The 15,918-nt window shown below is 39.8% G+C and overlaps 1 protein-coding gene across 6 annotated transcripts in view; it reads left to right on the top strand.

The window, feature by feature from the left end:
* The window catches only part of PCGF5 (polycomb group ring finger 5), a 118,084-nt gene that overhangs the window by 54,756 nt on the left and 47,410 nt on the right, over positions 1-15,918 (top strand). For 5 of the 6 annotated variants that reach the window (XM_057734513.1, XM_057734515.1, XM_057734517.1 and 2 more), the window contains exon 2: positions 1,788-2,082. In XM_057734513.1, coding sequence (XP_057590496.1) covers positions 1,971-2,082 — 112 coding nt within the window. In that variant the 5' untranslated portion in view covers positions 1,788-1,970. Of the gene's footprint in view, positions 1-1,784; positions 2,083-15,918 lie in introns of all 6 variants that reach the window. The other variant, XM_057734514.1, reaches the window with a different exon arrangement.

Genomic DNA, 15,918 nt, shown 5'->3' with positions numbered 1-15,918 from the left:
GCTTCCTTTAACCGTCTTGGTGACAAGGGCTCCGTGGCTGAAGATCTTAATGCCGCCCCGGGTAGGGACTGTGCATGTCCGCTTCCAGAGGACTTTCTCTGACTTTGGAGCTTAGTGGCAAACCTGTGAGAAAGGCCGCGCCGTTAGTCCCAGTACATAGAGGAGGAAGCAGAGACCCAGGCACGGATATCAGGTGCTTTGCTGGAGGTCATACAGGGCCAAGGACCAGAACCCAGACCCCCTGTCTGATAATTATGCTTTCTGTTACACCCTCGACACGGTTTCCTAAGCGGGTAGGATGATTACTTGCAGAACCCATTCCGTGCACATTCTGAGTGGCGGTGTGTCTGTCGACGGAAGATGGAACAATGCCTTTTACCTGTCCGGTTGCTTTATACTTAACCTATGAGTTAACAGCTGAGATAGGATAAAAGTTTTTGTTTGAAGAAGTAACTTAGGAAATCCACAATTTTTGTGTGTCTTGTGTTCTCTAAGAGGACCCGTTTGCTGTAAGACCTTTAAAACTTTTTAAAGTAACCATACGTACAAGCCATGCTAGAAGTTTCTGGGGGAAAAAAAGTTAAAAGTTTTAATGACATTCAGTTTTTACAGTGTGCTACATATATGTATATTGTCTCATTTAATGGTCACAGCTGCAGGAGGCTGGCATTCTTGTTTTCATTTTACAGTTTAAAAAACCCTAAGACTTAGAGAAGATAAGTAACATGGCCCAGGCTATACGTTTTCTAAATGTGACTGGTGTCTTTTTAAGATTTTGCACTCTAATAGAGGAGATTAAGATTTGAGTAACTACAAATCAAAATAGAAGGAAACGGGGAGGGTGGGGGGGGGAGTCGAGGGAGGGAGGGAATACGGGGATATGTGTGTAAAAACAGATGATTGAACTTGGTGTACCCCCAAAAAAATAATAAATAAATAAAATTTTAAAAAAACAGAAGGAAAATGTAACAGGAGAGAATTAAGGGGTAAAAGAACAGGGAGAGATTACACTGAGGATAGCTTTGGAGAAGGGTTTTGAAGAATAGATAGGCTCTAGTTAGAGGAGCAGAAGGGCTCTTTGGGTGGAGGACATAGGACCTGCAGAATGGACTATGGCAAGAGCCACCCTTTCAGTTTGCCTGAGCATTGAACAGTTTGTTAAGGTCAGCCTGTGGAGAGTCTTATATGACAAGCTGAGAAATTTAAATGTTTCTCTGTTATGGAGTAAAGAGGAGACACTGACATTCTTTGAGAAGAGGATCCAAATGTGGTAGAATGAAATAAACTTGGTAGACTATAAGTTGGGCTTCAGGTGGAGAGGTAATATTCAGGTAGGGTGGCTGTGGATGGAGTGGAAAGGACATCCATTTGATTTGATTACCAGCTAGGTGTGGAGTACAGAATGGAAATAGGGAACATTTTGATAGGGAGGGTAATGACTTCAATTTTGAATCTTTCAGCTTGTGTTGGCAGGAACTCCTAATAGAGCAGTCAAGCAAATAGTTAAAATGCATTACTGAAGAGGTACAGATATCAAAATCAGAGTTAATAGCCTCAGGTGTCATTTGTATAGAGGTGATGGTTGAGGCCACAGGATTGGATGTATTTGTCATTCTGAATTAATCATAGCAGGTTTACAAATTAATGTCACAGTGAGGGAAATGTTCTATTCACCTCTTCACCCAGTTTGGAACATGTAATACTTGCTGCTAATATACTGATATTAATACAGTACAAGGAATTTGACACCTTTTTCTCTCATCTTTTTAAAATTATTGTGGAAGAAGATATGGGAAAGCAGAATCACCAAAAGGAGTGATGACCAGCGATCTCTTGAGAAGTCTGGATGTTAGTTCTCATGCCTCGGGACATCCATTTGGGAACTCCACACCAGCTCCTGGGATCAGACTTTCATCCACTTAATACCCCTGTTTGCCTGAACTACTAGAGCCAGTCCTGCCTAACCACGAATGGCTACCCAAAGGAAACACTTGGTGAAAGATTTCAATCCTTACATCACCTGCTATATCTGTAAAGGGTATCTGATCAAGCCAACTACAGTGACGGAATGCCTCCATACCTGTAAGTATTCTTTTTTGTCATCTGTCTATCAGAAGTTTGGGATTACACTTGTTCTTTTAAAACTACCACATTTTGTTTTGTTTTGTTTTGTTTTGTTTCTCTAGATTTTAACTTTTAAAACAATGAGTATTCTAAGAATTAACTTTGAATTTATTTTCAGAATTTTCTCATTGGGATACCAGTGGTATGAATTTTTTTCTTGTTTCTTTTTTAAATTGTAATAGTTGACTTTTACCTGATTTTTAAATGTTGTGAAAATTATAAGCAGTTATTGTTTATAGTTTTCTTTAATGTGAACAATTTTAGGTTTTTGATTTTTAAAAATTTTACTGAAAGAATATGCTCAGAGATTTTTTTTAGGATATGCATACTTTAATTCATTGTTGGTTTTTTTAAAATCACTCTATTAAGGTGTGGTTGATGTAAAAAAGCTGTATGTATTTAATGTGTATCATTTGATAAGTTTAGAGATAAGTATACACCCATGAAACATCACCACATCAATGCCATAAACCTTATCCATCACCTCCAAAAGTTTTCTCTCACCCTCTTGTTTTTTATTATCGTTATTGTGATAAGAATACAACGTGAAATCTACCCTCCTAGCAAATTTTTAAGTGAACAACACAGTATTGTTAACTGTAGGCACTATCCTGTACAGTAGATCTCTAGGACTTACTCATCTTGTATAACTGAAACTTTGTCCCCTTTGACTAATAACCAACAGCCTTAGCATTACCTGGAAACTTGTTAGAAATGCAAATTATTGGGCCTCACCCCAGAATTACAGAAACAGACACTCTGGAAGTACATCCAGCCATCTGTGTTTAACAAGCCCTCCAGGTGATTCTGAAGCACACACAAGTTTGAGAATCAGTGTTCTAATTATTGATCATATCTGTGGAAGTCCTAACAAGTTTTTCACCTGTCCATTTTTATACCCACTTAGGCCAGGATTTCACCTACTTTTTGTGTTTTTGCCAACATGAACTTTTTTTCTTGTTTCAATGAAAGTAATTCCTGTAAGTTCTAGTGTAATGCCTGTTTTGTGCACCAAAGTGGATACTTTATGTACTCAATTTCATTTTAGCCTTACAGTAACCTTGAAGCAGTTTGGAGGGGATGAGGGAGGGAAGTGAGGGTATAGAGATTATCTTTGTTTGTGGGTGTGGAATCTTAAGAGCTAAGTCACTTGCTCAGTCTTGCAGCTAATGAGTAGTAGACCTGTATTCAGCTCTAAAGCCCATGTTCTTTCTAAGATAACCTGGGACACTTTTTTAATCCCCCCTTCAGCTATTCTCCCTCTGCTTAACTTATATACTATTATATCAGTAGTTTTGTTTTGTTTGTAGTTATTTTATTTATTTTTTATTTTTGGCTGCGTAGGGTCTTCGTTGCTGTGCGCAGGCTTTCTCTGTGGCAAGCAGGGGCTACTCTTTGGGCTTCTCATTGCTGGGGCTTTTGTTTTGCAGCGCGGGCTCTAGGCATGCGGGCTTCAGTAGTTGTGGCATGTGGGCTCAGTAGCTGTGGCTCGAGGGCTGTAGAGCGCAGGCTTAGTAGTTGTGGCCCACAGGCTTAGTTGCTCCATGGCATGTGGGATCTTCCCAGTGCAGGGGACCAGGGTTCAAACCCGTGTCCCCTGCATTGGCAGGCAGATTCTTAACCACTGTGTCATCAGGAAAGTCCCATATACCAGTGGTTTTAAACAGGGTTGCAAAATAGAATCACCTGTTAGTTGTTAAAATGGCAAATTTTATGTTATAAATATTTTACCATAATTGAAAAAAAATAGAATCACCTAGGAAGCTGTTTAAACATAAACTTTTTCAGAACTTTACCTAGAAAGATTTGGTGGGTGTTGTGATGAGGTCTGGTCATGTGTATTTTGGAAAACCTCCCCAAGTGATATTGATGTATACTTTTTTTGGAGGTATTACTGGCCCATGCTATTCAGTTCCCAGTTAACTATGGACTGTCTTGAAATGTTCATTTACTGTTGCCCTGTATGATTATTTAACTTGAACAGTTACCAGTTAAACATCATCAAACAGATATTTATTGAATACCTACTATGTGCCAGGCACCATTCTAGGCACAGAGGATACAGCAGTGAACAAGGTAGTCAAAAATCTCTGCTCTCTGAAAAGATGCTCAACATCACTAATTATTAGAGAAATGCAAGTCAAAGCCACAATGTGGTATCACCTCACACCGGTCAGAATGGCTATCATCAAAAAAATCTAGAAACAACAAGTGTTGGAGAGGGTGTGGAGAAAAGGGAACTCTCCTGCACTGTTGGTGGGAATGTGAGTTGGTACAGCCACTATGGAAAACAGTTTGGAAGTTCCTGAAAAAACTAAAAATAGAACTACCATATGATCCAGTAATCCCACTACTTGGCACATACCCAGAGAAAACCATAATCCAAAAAGAAACATGTACCGTAATGTTTATAGCAGCACTATTTACAATAGCCAGGACATGGAAGCAACCTAAATCAACAAATGAATGGATAAAGAAGATGTGGCATATATATACAATGGAATATTACTCAGCTATAAAAAGGAATGAAATGGAGCTATATGTAATGAGGTGGATAGACCTAGAGTCTGTCATACAGAGTGAAGTAAGCCAGAAAGAGAAAAACAAATATTGTATGCTAACTCATATATATGGAATCTAAAAAAAGAAAAAAAAATGGTACTTATGAACCCAGTGACAGGACAAGAATAAGGATGCAGATGCAGAGAATGGACTGGAAGACACGGGGTTAGGGGAGCAAGGGGCGAAGGGGAAGCTGGGACGAAGTGAGAGAGTAGCATAGACATATATACACTACCAACTGTAAAATAGATAGCCAGTGGGAAGTTGCTATATAACAAAGAGAGATCAACTCGATGATGGGTGATGCCTTAGAGGGCTGGGATGGGGAGGATGGGGGGAATTGCGGGAGGGAGGGGATGTGGGGATATGTGTATAAATACAGCTGATTGACTTTGGTGTACCTCATAAGCTGGTATAAGAGTGTAAAGCAATTATATTCCAATAAAGAGCTTAAAAAAAAAAAACTCTGCTCTCAAGAAAGGAAACCAGTAATAAATATATGCCATGTTAAATTGTGTTAAGTGCTATGAGGAACAACAAAGGAGGATTATAAATAAGAGAGTTGGGGTTATTTTAAATAGCCTGTCAGGGTTGGCCTCTTTGACGTGATGACATTTGAACAGAAACCTGAAGGGATTGAGCTGTATGGATATATGGGAAGAGCATTCCAGGCAGAAGGAAAAGCAAGTACATGGCCTTAAGGTGGGAATGCACTTGGCAAGTTCAAGAAACAGCTAGTCATTGAGAAGGCTATCGTTGCAGGTCAGCTGAAAGATTATGTGGCCTTCAACCAGGGGGTTGAGGTGTGAGATGGAGGCCAGGAAGAGTGATTGACGGTGGGTGTGTTTTGGAGGAAGAACCAGTAGGATGTGGCTACTCTAGAGTGGGGACTGTGTCTTACACTTTCCTGTTTCCTTCTGCACCAAGCATGGTACCTGGACATGATCCACAGTCTGTTTTGTTTTGTTTCTTCTGACGTTAGTGCATTGTTTTTATATTTGGATTTCTCTAGCAAAACCCGCTAATTCTGTATGGCAGATGCGAAGAAAGCACAAATTCTCCAGTTTCTACCTATATAACACAGATTTTATATGTCTTCTTCTGAAAGAAAATTTTCTTTGGAACATAATGAAATCCCTGTTTAAATGTTACTTTTTTGAAGGAAAAGCAAAAGATTCTAGAAGTATAAACAGTAAGTTTATAAACAAGGGTTATGTTTATGTTTGCAGTAGCAATTTAAGGTCTAAAGGGATAGGTGACCATTTAACAGCTCGTGTCATTCTGGCCTGAAAAGTCCCTTGGCAGTCAGCAAGCCCCTTTACTGAGAGAGAATGAACATGGCAGAACTGTGATTAAAAAACACCAATGTGGCCTTTTTCATCCACAGAGAACCCAGAACAGTAGAGTAAATGATGGAGGAATCAGGCACTCAACCCAGTGTCTTGGGAGACTTGAGCAGTCTGTAGTGCTAAGCTTTATGTGCCTTCTGGTCCTTGGATTTCTGTGTATTTTTTGGTTTGTATTTATACTGGGGTTTATAGGCAAAAACTATCTCACTTGCAGAATATCCCCCATTTGTATTGATAAAATAAATAGTACTGTAAAGCAGTGTTCCTTAATCATTGGTTGGGTCGTTGATGTTACCTGGTTTTCTTAAGTATAAAGTGGGACAGATATAATGGTACTGTGATTTGGGATCAGTACACAATAGAGAAGTAAGATGGGCCAATTGGGACAGGAGGAAAGTAAGAAGTGTTAAGAGACACTGAGGTGCCCCCTAATAGTTTCCATCTTGATTTTGACATATAGAAAATATCTTATTAAAATAACTTGGTGCAGACCACAATTTTATGATACTGTTAAGAAAGAATGGGTAAACAATAGTTCTTATTATGAGAACTCAATAAAATAGAAAGACTGTTCTTACTGTTCAGTTTGAAATATGTAAATAGAGCTTTATTATTGGTGAGCAAAAATCAGACTTTGGGACCAGCCCCTTCAGAACTCTGGTCAAGTGAAGCAATAGTAATCAAGTTCGGGAATGTATAAAATATCAACAAATTTGGATGCTGGTAAGTGTGATGAAAATAATGAGACAGAATGATGTAATAGCAGATGTATGTCAGGATGCTGCAGCAGAATGGAATGCCAGAGAAGGAACCCAAGAGAGTGTTTTCTCAAAGTCCTAAAGCCGTGGGCCCAAGGCCTTCTCAGGCAGGGACGTAAGCGCTTGGACCTGGCTGTGGCAGCAGTGCTGTGGGGTGGGAGGTGTAGGCATCGTGAGTGGCTCTCCCTGCTTTGATGTGGGTACACAGGGCTCCCTTATTCTTTCCAATTACCCTGCACACGTATCGCCACTCTTTCTCGCTCCTCCTTCAGTCAGGTTGTTGATCTCCCAGTCTCCTATTCAGAAATTCTGGCCCTCACACTGCCTGGCTTCCCTGTGGATGTAGAAACAAGGGCCGCAGTGGCAACAGACTCTCTGACTGCGGCAGCCCTGGGTGTTCTTAGCATTCAGCTCTGTGGAAGACCGAGAAAGGGGCACGCCAGTCAGATGGGAGGGGGAGGCAGAGATGGCAGTGCAGAAAGTCCCACACTTCTGACAAGGAGTTGCCAAAAAAAAAGCTTATAAAAGCCCCATCTTTAAGTAGCCTTATACCTCACCTACTAGCACCAGCTCCCTTCAGCAGACCAAGGACATTTGATAAAAAGTTAAAAAATTTTAAAATGAGGTAAAAACTTAAAATACGCGTGAGTTTTCCCTTTAAATGATCACTTAGTGCTAGATGAGCTAAATCCACATTAACCGTGATGACATGTCTGTGAGGTAATTTTAACAACTGAACAACTCTAAGGAAATAAAATTGTGCACACAAATAATTATTGAATTCTTTAAAATAAAGAATTAGGTGTCAGGCACTTTGCTAGCCGGTGGAGTAGAGTGGTCAATAAGATAAATTTGGAACATAAACTCTTTTAAGCAAAGCTCATAAGCCAAGAAGAAATTTCTACAGGTGTATTTGGATCTATTTTTTTGTTTTCTATGTGAACTCACCTCCTCTGAGACTTCAGCTGCCTGTGCTGGTGTCTCCTAAATCTTTATTTCTGGCATAGTCCTTCTGAGCTTCAGAATCCCACTGGATGTCCACTTAGATATCCTGAAGCCACCTGGAACTTAACATACCTAAAAGGCAATGAATGGGGTGCCAACATTCAATTGTCCAAGCAAGAAATATGCTCCAGGCTTGACTTTCTCGACCCTCACGAACAAAACAGGAGCAACGTTCTGTCTGGTCTCTCTCTGTAATCTCTCTTGAATCTGTCCCTTCACTCTCATCCTCTGTGACCTTTCTTGCTCAGGCCCTCATTCCTTCTCACCAGAGTCCCTGCAGCCCACTCCTAACCTGTGTCAGTGGTGATCATTTACAAGGGCTTCCTGTCTTCATCGCTCACTCTTCAGGCAACCCAAAATTTCCTAAAGGTACTCTACTGCCCTCAGGATAAAGTAAAGCTACTTAACTGTGACTGATGTCTGCCTGTACCCTCGCCCCACCACCTAACACACAGACACACATGCACACACATGGTTCAGTGGCTTGCTCTGCTTGGAACGTCTCCTGTATGTCTGACTAGCAGCTACCCATCCTTTAAAGCTTATCTACTCCGACGTATGCCACCTGTCTGCTCCCACAGGCAGATTTAGGTTAAGCATACGCTTAGTACTTGGTATTTGAGCACTCGGTAAAAGCTCAAATGAATAAATAAATGGTCAATCCGTTGATTATTTTATTGTGTGTTTTTCCTTTGAAAGATTCATGTGCAGTGAGTGATAGGTAGCTTGAAAGGCACATAGACCCTGTGAGTTAGAAATTATGGATTTTGAAAAACTGTCTTCTAAAATATAGGTGAGAGCTTTGTGGGTCATGGGCAGGAAGAGGGAGGGGGAGGGAGAGGCACAGGACTGGGGAGTAGAGACTGGTGGTTCTAAATTAAGGGACGCTCTGTCTCTTGCACTGGGGTCCTGAGAAATTTTTTGAGGTTGCTTAGAGTGTATTTGCTGGTGGTTGTATAGGTTGTTGACTTAAAATGAAAGACTTTTCACTTAAACTAAGAACAAAGGAGCTTTGTTCCAGCAGCTAAAATGTGCAGAACACAGTGCATTGGTTCTTAACTCTTTTGTGGTTAGAGGCCTCTTTAAGAATCTGATGATTCTTTCCTCAGAAAAAGGGAAGGTTGTAGACATGGAATTCTGTGGTACAGGGAAAGAAAGCTTTCTTCTTTCTGCCTTTTCACAGATTATGGCAGTAATCCCTTAACTAAGATGAATTCTTTGGGAAAAGCATTGTTGTATTTAGTTTTTAGCTTATGTGAAGAAGGGTTAATTGATAATTAAATATAGTTGATGTGACAATTAAGGGACTTGGTAATTTTATGTAGTACTGTGTAAGAATGAAGGACTAACTTAATTATAAGATGGCAAAATTTAAGTAGTACCATCATTTATTGTTTTTTGAACAAGTATCATAAGTACACAAGTATTTAATCAAGATACAGAAAACTTGATACATTGTTACTCAGGGTTTAAAAATCTTGTCTGGCATATACTTGCTGTTCAGAGTGCAGTCTCCAGACCAGCAGCAGCATCACCTGGGAACTTGTTAGAAGCGCACGTTCCTGGGCCTTACCACAGACCTACTGAATCCGGATCTCTGGGGAGACGGCCAGGAATTTGTGTAACAACAAGCCCTTCAGGTGACTTTGTGGTGCATTAAAGTCTGAGAAGCACGCTTTGGACCAAACATTAATAATACCAGCATCTCTAGAAGTAGGCAGTTTGTACTATTAATCATACAGTAATTGAAGTAAATGCTAATAAAATTAAAATAATGGCTGTTATTTATTGAATGCTCTATTGGGGGTGATGGGCTTTACATACATTGCCTATTTAATCTTCCCAGGAACCCTTCAAGGTAGGCGGTATTATTAAATCAGTCAGCAAATGTTTATTGGCACCTGCATTGTGCCAGTCATTACTCTAGGCAGTGGGAAGACAGCAATAAACAAGACATGGTTTGTCCTCCTAGAATTTATGTTTCAATAGAAGAGACAGACGAAAAGCAAGTGAATGATATAATTTTAGATCCTATGTATAATACATGCTATGAAGAAAAATAAGACAGGTTAAGGTGTTGCTTGGAAGTTACCATCTGAGCAGAAACCGTAAGTAACAGGAAGGAACAAGCTATGGAAAGACTTGAGGGAAGAGTATTTCAGATTCTTATGCCAGTGTTTTTCACAGACAAGACTCAGAAAGTAGCAGAGCTAATGAGTGCTAGAGCTAGGTCCCCAGTCCTGACCATCTGACTCAGGTTCCTCTTCATAATAAATTAAGGTATTTGCTAATTTTATTTTTTCTTCTTTCTGCTAGTCTACATTTTCTAAACTTTCTTTAAGCAGCATGTGAATTTAAAAAATATATATAGTAAGCCTCTTCTGTGTTTTCATGACTGTATACCTGTCATTATGTACCCAATCAGCATCTGAATTTATTAATAATTCTGAATGATAGCCATTATAATGAAGAAGCGATATAAACTGAACTTTCCAATAATGTATTCTTTATAAAATTTGATTTTTAGAGTCAAACTTGTTTTTAGAGTAATAATCAAAGGCTTAAATAGAAATGGTATTTAAAGTTTTAGTAGGTCCAAGTATAATGTTCTAGGGTTGTAGTAGAAATGAGGTCGTTGGTGTAACTGATGTTACATATTTCTAACAGTATTTTGGCAGAAACAAGTCATTCATGGAAGTGATTATAGTGTTCATTTTGATGATTCTTTTTAAATAGGAAAGAATAATTATAGGCCTTAATCTAGGTGTTATCTATTATTAGTAATAATGTTAAGAAGAATTATATCAGATATATGGTTCTTTTAACTTTTGAAACTGTGCATTAGATAGTAAAGAATGTTTAAACAGCTGAGCATAGTGGACAGTAAAAGACAAAACTAGGGAATAACAAATAAATGAAATTCTCTTCTATATCGGTTTCTGAGAATAAATTATATCTAGGTCAGGATGAGTTGGAACTGATGTGAATGATGGATTGAGAAAAAAATATGTAACCTAAAAACCAAAAGTATTCAGAGTTAGGAATCGTGGTCAGTGTACAGGTATGTTTAAGAGTCTAGCAAAAAGGTGGAATGTAAATATTATGAACAAGTAAACAGTGTAGAAGAGGCAAAAAATAATTTCCGTTTGGGTACTTTGAAGATGTATCATAGCTACTGGTATTTTATAATATACTGGTTTTTACCAGACTAGTGTATATATATATATATATCAGAAATTCAGAAATCAGCGAACAAAGCTGTATTTTCTCAGAATGCTCAACCACTGACATTTCTTTACTCAGTTAACAGAAAATGATCATTTTATTTTAGAAAATTATTTAGTTTATATTGAATTAACTCATTTTAATTGTCAAGAAAATTTCTGGTGAACTCAGAAAATCTCTTCCCTTGCTTTAGTCGAAAATGTAGGCTGATTTCTGACTTGACTACAGTAGTACACCTGTAGGTCCTAAAATTGTGGCTCCCTTTGCTATTCCTAACCCTTGTGTCCTCATTTATTCCACAAATATTTACTCAGCACATCCTCCTCCAGGTACTATTCTGGGCACCTGGGACACATCAGGCAACGCAGTAGGCAGTAAGTCACAGTGTATATTAGTAGGTGATATATGCTATAGAAAAAGGGAAGGTCAAGCTGGGTACAGGGAATTGGGCAGTCAGTGAGAAGGTGTGACCACTTAAAGTAAGCCTGTGTTCAGGGTAGGCCTTACTGGGAAGGTGGCAGTTGAACAGACATAAGACGGTAAAGGAGTTAGCTGATCAGATACCTGGTCCTAGCCAGTTGGGAGTTGGACACGAGTCTGGAGAGGATCAGCATTTAGATCATATTTAATCAGTGAGAGCGCCAAAGGAGTGAGCATAGGTAGAGGAAGGAAGATGACCACGGACTGAGCCTTGGGTGCTGAGAAGCAGGTAGTGAGGTAGGAGGAAAACAGAGTGTGAGATCCTGGGAGACAAAGTAAACACACAGTATCGAGGAGGAGTCGGTTGTGTTGAGTAAAGTGGGACTGAGGAGAGACTGCTAGGCTGCGCAGTGCAGACGTGGAGAACCTCGCTGAGCACTTTCAGTGCAGTCAGTGGTAAGGAGTGAAAGTTTGGGTGGGTGCGAGAGGATGGAAATGTTCTGATAATTGCACAATGATTATGTAAGTCTTTCACCTTAATGAAGATAAAGAGTGAGAAAAGAATGGGAAGAGAGGAATTAGAGAGAGCCTATAGGTAGCTCTGAAATGGAGTCATAGTTGACTCCATAGGGAAGTAGGGTCAACAGAAGTTTGATTTTTTTTTTTTTGGCACACGGGCTTAGTTGCTCCGCGGCATGTGGGACCTTCCTGGAGCAGGGATCGAACCTGTGTTCTCTGCATTGGCAGGCGGATTCTTAACCACTGCGCCACCTAGGAAGCCCCTGATTTTTTTAAAGATGGGGAAATAATATGTTTAAATGTTGGTGGGAATCTTCAATAGATAGCAGAAGACTGACGCAGGCGAGAGGGAGAAGCGGTGGAGCAGTGTTCTCAAGTCGTTGGAAGGGGGTCTAGTGAACAGAGCAGAGATTGACACATGGAAGTTCTATAAACAGGCAAGACCACAAAGTTTAGATGCTAGTGAGTAGGTGTAGTGATATAAATTCTGTTTCCTTTTTTTTTTCCCTTCTTTCCTTTTTTTTTTTTTTTTCCAGTGGAACAGGAAGTGAGGTCATCAGTGGAGAGTGGAAATGGGGGAGGGTAAGTGGGGCTTGAGGAGAGAGGAGAAGGTATGAAGTACTGGTGAAGAGCATATGGATTAGGGCGTTGAGGATGACTGCCTGGCAGATGAAGGACCCACTTTTGAGGGTCATGGTCATGAAATTAAGGTGAGAGACCCATCAGCGTGGCTCATGCTTTTCTCCCACCATGTTCAGCTGTAATCTTGTAGAGCAGACTGTGTAGAGAGCTGGATTTACCCAGCGTTAATAGTTTAACTGAGCAGGTGTGACAGAAGAGAAAGGAGGAAGAGTTAGGGTAGAGCAGCACTATTGAGAGTCTGTGTCAGGAAGTGATTATTCTGATTGGTCATGGAATTTATATTGGTAAGGAGAGGAATGAGGGCATTATTGCACTCACCGACCTACTAGACTCTGTCCTCACGCTGGAGTCCCACTTGACTCTGTAGCCTTTCTGTGGAAGGCCCTCCTGGGACTTTGTGGTCTCCTGACCTGCTTGGTCTTGGATTCGCCTACTGTGCTGAAGCCCTAAGACTGTGTCCTGACCCTGTCCAGCAGTCTCTGCCTTGCTGCCTGTCCCTCTGTCCTGGCAAAACAAGAATAAAGCATTCTCCTCAGTGGAAAGTAACGCCAATCTTAGTGTTCTCCATGAAAGTGCAACTCATGTAGGCCTTGTAAAGAAGTGTGCCATGTATAACATAAGAGAAATAAAGATGTTCCTTAGTTCCTTATATGAGTAAAACCTGGAGATACTGTCTAATGGAAGCAAATTACAGCTGTTCTGGAAAACTTTAAAAATAAATGTCAGTTTCATCTGTAAGTATGTATCAAAAGCAAGAAACCCATGCCTTGTCTCTGCAGATGGCCACAGTTTACTTATAAACTGTTAGCAGATAATAGAAAAATTTTTCAAAGGCGAACTATATCAAATGAGTGTTATCAAGAAGGGCACATAAAGATAGTGATGTGCTGAAGGAAGGAAGAAAAAATATGCTTCTAGATAAAACAGATAAAACTAACACATTCAGATGATGTTAACAAAGTCAGCAGTTGATCACTTTTAATAGGCAGAGCATTACTAACGAATGACACGACCAAGGACATGAGAGAAAAGACTGTTATTTTATTATCAGTGATAGCAGAATTGGTGCTCAAGAAGAGAAATTTCTGTAGACCACTGTATCATCAAAACTGGGAAGTTAGCTTTCTGTGAGAGATGTAGGTGGACCAAACATCCAAGAAAGCAACAACAAATGGGCCTTGTACCTGTTGTGAAGAACCCCTGCCCCCAAGAACTTGAAAATAAAAAAGTAGGATAGCCTTTTAATAGTTAAACTACAAAATCAACATAAAATAGTGTTTCAGAGCTAGGTATATGCAAAGTGATCAGGAAGAGACACAACAAGATTTCTCCTAGACCAGTGGGACTATGCTGGAATTGTATTCAACATACAAAGTTAAGGAAGGAGTGTATAATGTGGACATGCTGGTCAATCTTGGACTCAACCCCAGAAAAAGAAATATCATACATGCAAAGATAGGCAGTTCCCATTCAGGTGAAGCAGTGTGTCATAAATATCATACTTGAGTTGCAAGACTATCCTCTAGGTGAACATGGCTGCAGAGGGTTCATACGAGTACATGATAGACATTTCAAGTTCCATTAGCAAGGTCATCTGTTATTTAAGATAACAGATCAAATTAATCATGGTCTGATGCCATTCAGTATTTGCTTACCGATTCTTTTTTTTATGATTTTATGTTCATCCAGCAATCTAATTTATAGTGATAGCTCATATTTATTAAATATAAGTTACCAGACACTCGTTTACACATTTTACATGTTTTATCTCATTGAATCCTCATAAGAACCCTGTGAGATAGGTACCCTTGTTATCTCCCTGTACAGAGAAGCACGAAGTAATTTGCCCAGTGGCAGAACTGGGACTCAGATCCAGCAGTCTGCCTCAAGATTATCTTTTATCTAGAACAACTGTGCTATACTACCTGTGCTTCTTATGTAAATCTGCATTATAGGGAGGGAATACATCAATCCCATATTCTTTTATGTTTTGTCTTGTGTCTGTGATTTCCTAATAGTGAATAATAAAGTGATTTCTGGTTATGATTTGGCCGAGGGCCAAGTCCTGGAATGGGGCAGCTTCACTGAGGTACTAGCCAGTAAGGATTTTGTGGCCAGGATGTCCCAGCTATCTTCTGGCTGCTTCAGTGAGAGAGCTTTACAGAGTTAGAGTCCTGGTGCTAATCTCCCAGAGATTCTGATTTAATTGGTCTGAGATGGGGCCCATGAATCTGTTCTTTTTTAAAATCTCATTGGTGATTGTGGTGCCCTTCTAAATTTCAAAACCACTGCTTTAGATAACACAATGACTCTTTCCCTGTTAGCTTGTGTAACAACCTAGTTCAAATCCAAGACATGGTAGAAGGAACAATTTCACTTAGTAAGCTTTGGGCAGAAGTTTAAATGATGGTTGTGGTGAGCTAAATATAAAGATCAGTTAAAAATATGAAATCTTGGTGCCTAGGTTGTGTTGCATAGTGGTTTGGACTTTCAGCCTTGAGCTGCACATCCTGCCTGGGGACGGATGCTGTCTGTGTCTGCTACACAGCTGGGCATGTGTGGGCAGCCTGCTTAGGCTCCCCGGAATTGCGTTCCTCCTTTGCCGGAGGGGAAGGTAGCCATCCATATGGGAATCCATACAAAGCCCTGTGCCTGGGATTTGGTGAATGCTCAGTAAATGCTAGCACTTGTTGCCATGTACATGTTTTTCCAGCCGGAGGCTATCTTCAGTGAGCCTAACTCCCGTTCTGACCAGGTATTCCTGCTGGCTCCAGCATCTCTCTATAGAGTGGCTGGCGAGGATGAAGACTCTCTTTGGTGTCCACACATAGTCTTAACCACAGGCTGGGACCTTTTTAAACATCATTCTTGGACCAGTTCACTTAACCAGTACAGCAGTTGAGCAGTTAGCTTAGTGTTAAATCTTTAACATATGTTTAAAATGTGTTTTTCAGCTAGTATAAACCAAATTATAAACTAAGAATCAAAGGTCACTTTTGTAGTGATGAGGTTTTTTTAAGTGTTTAAGGGAAAGCAAATTCTCATTTTACTTTTTTCAGTTTCACTGAACTTCTGGCCTGAATTTCCTCAGGTTCTAATTTATATAAGGTTGTGCTGTATTTAACACCTTTTAAAAGCATGTGGGAGAAGTATTTTCTAGAGTTGTTTTTTTTGTTTGTTTGTTTTAAGGGCTATATAAGCTATTTAAAAGGGCTATTTTGTGCAAAATATTCAGTTTAAAAGGAGTTCTCATTCTGCAAGTGTGCATATTTAAGTCTCCCAAATTAAGGGATAAGGAATTCTTTTTCTGTGTA

This window comes from Hippopotamus amphibius, chromosome 5 (genome assembly GCF_030028045.1).
Source record: "Hippopotamus amphibius kiboko isolate mHipAmp2 chromosome 5, mHipAmp2.hap2, whole genome shotgun sequence".
NCBI lineage: Eukaryota > Metazoa > Chordata > Mammalia > Artiodactyla > Hippopotamidae > Hippopotamus > Hippopotamus amphibius.
Note: the sequence above shows the minus strand (reverse complement) of the source record. Positions and strands in the feature narration are given on the sequence as shown.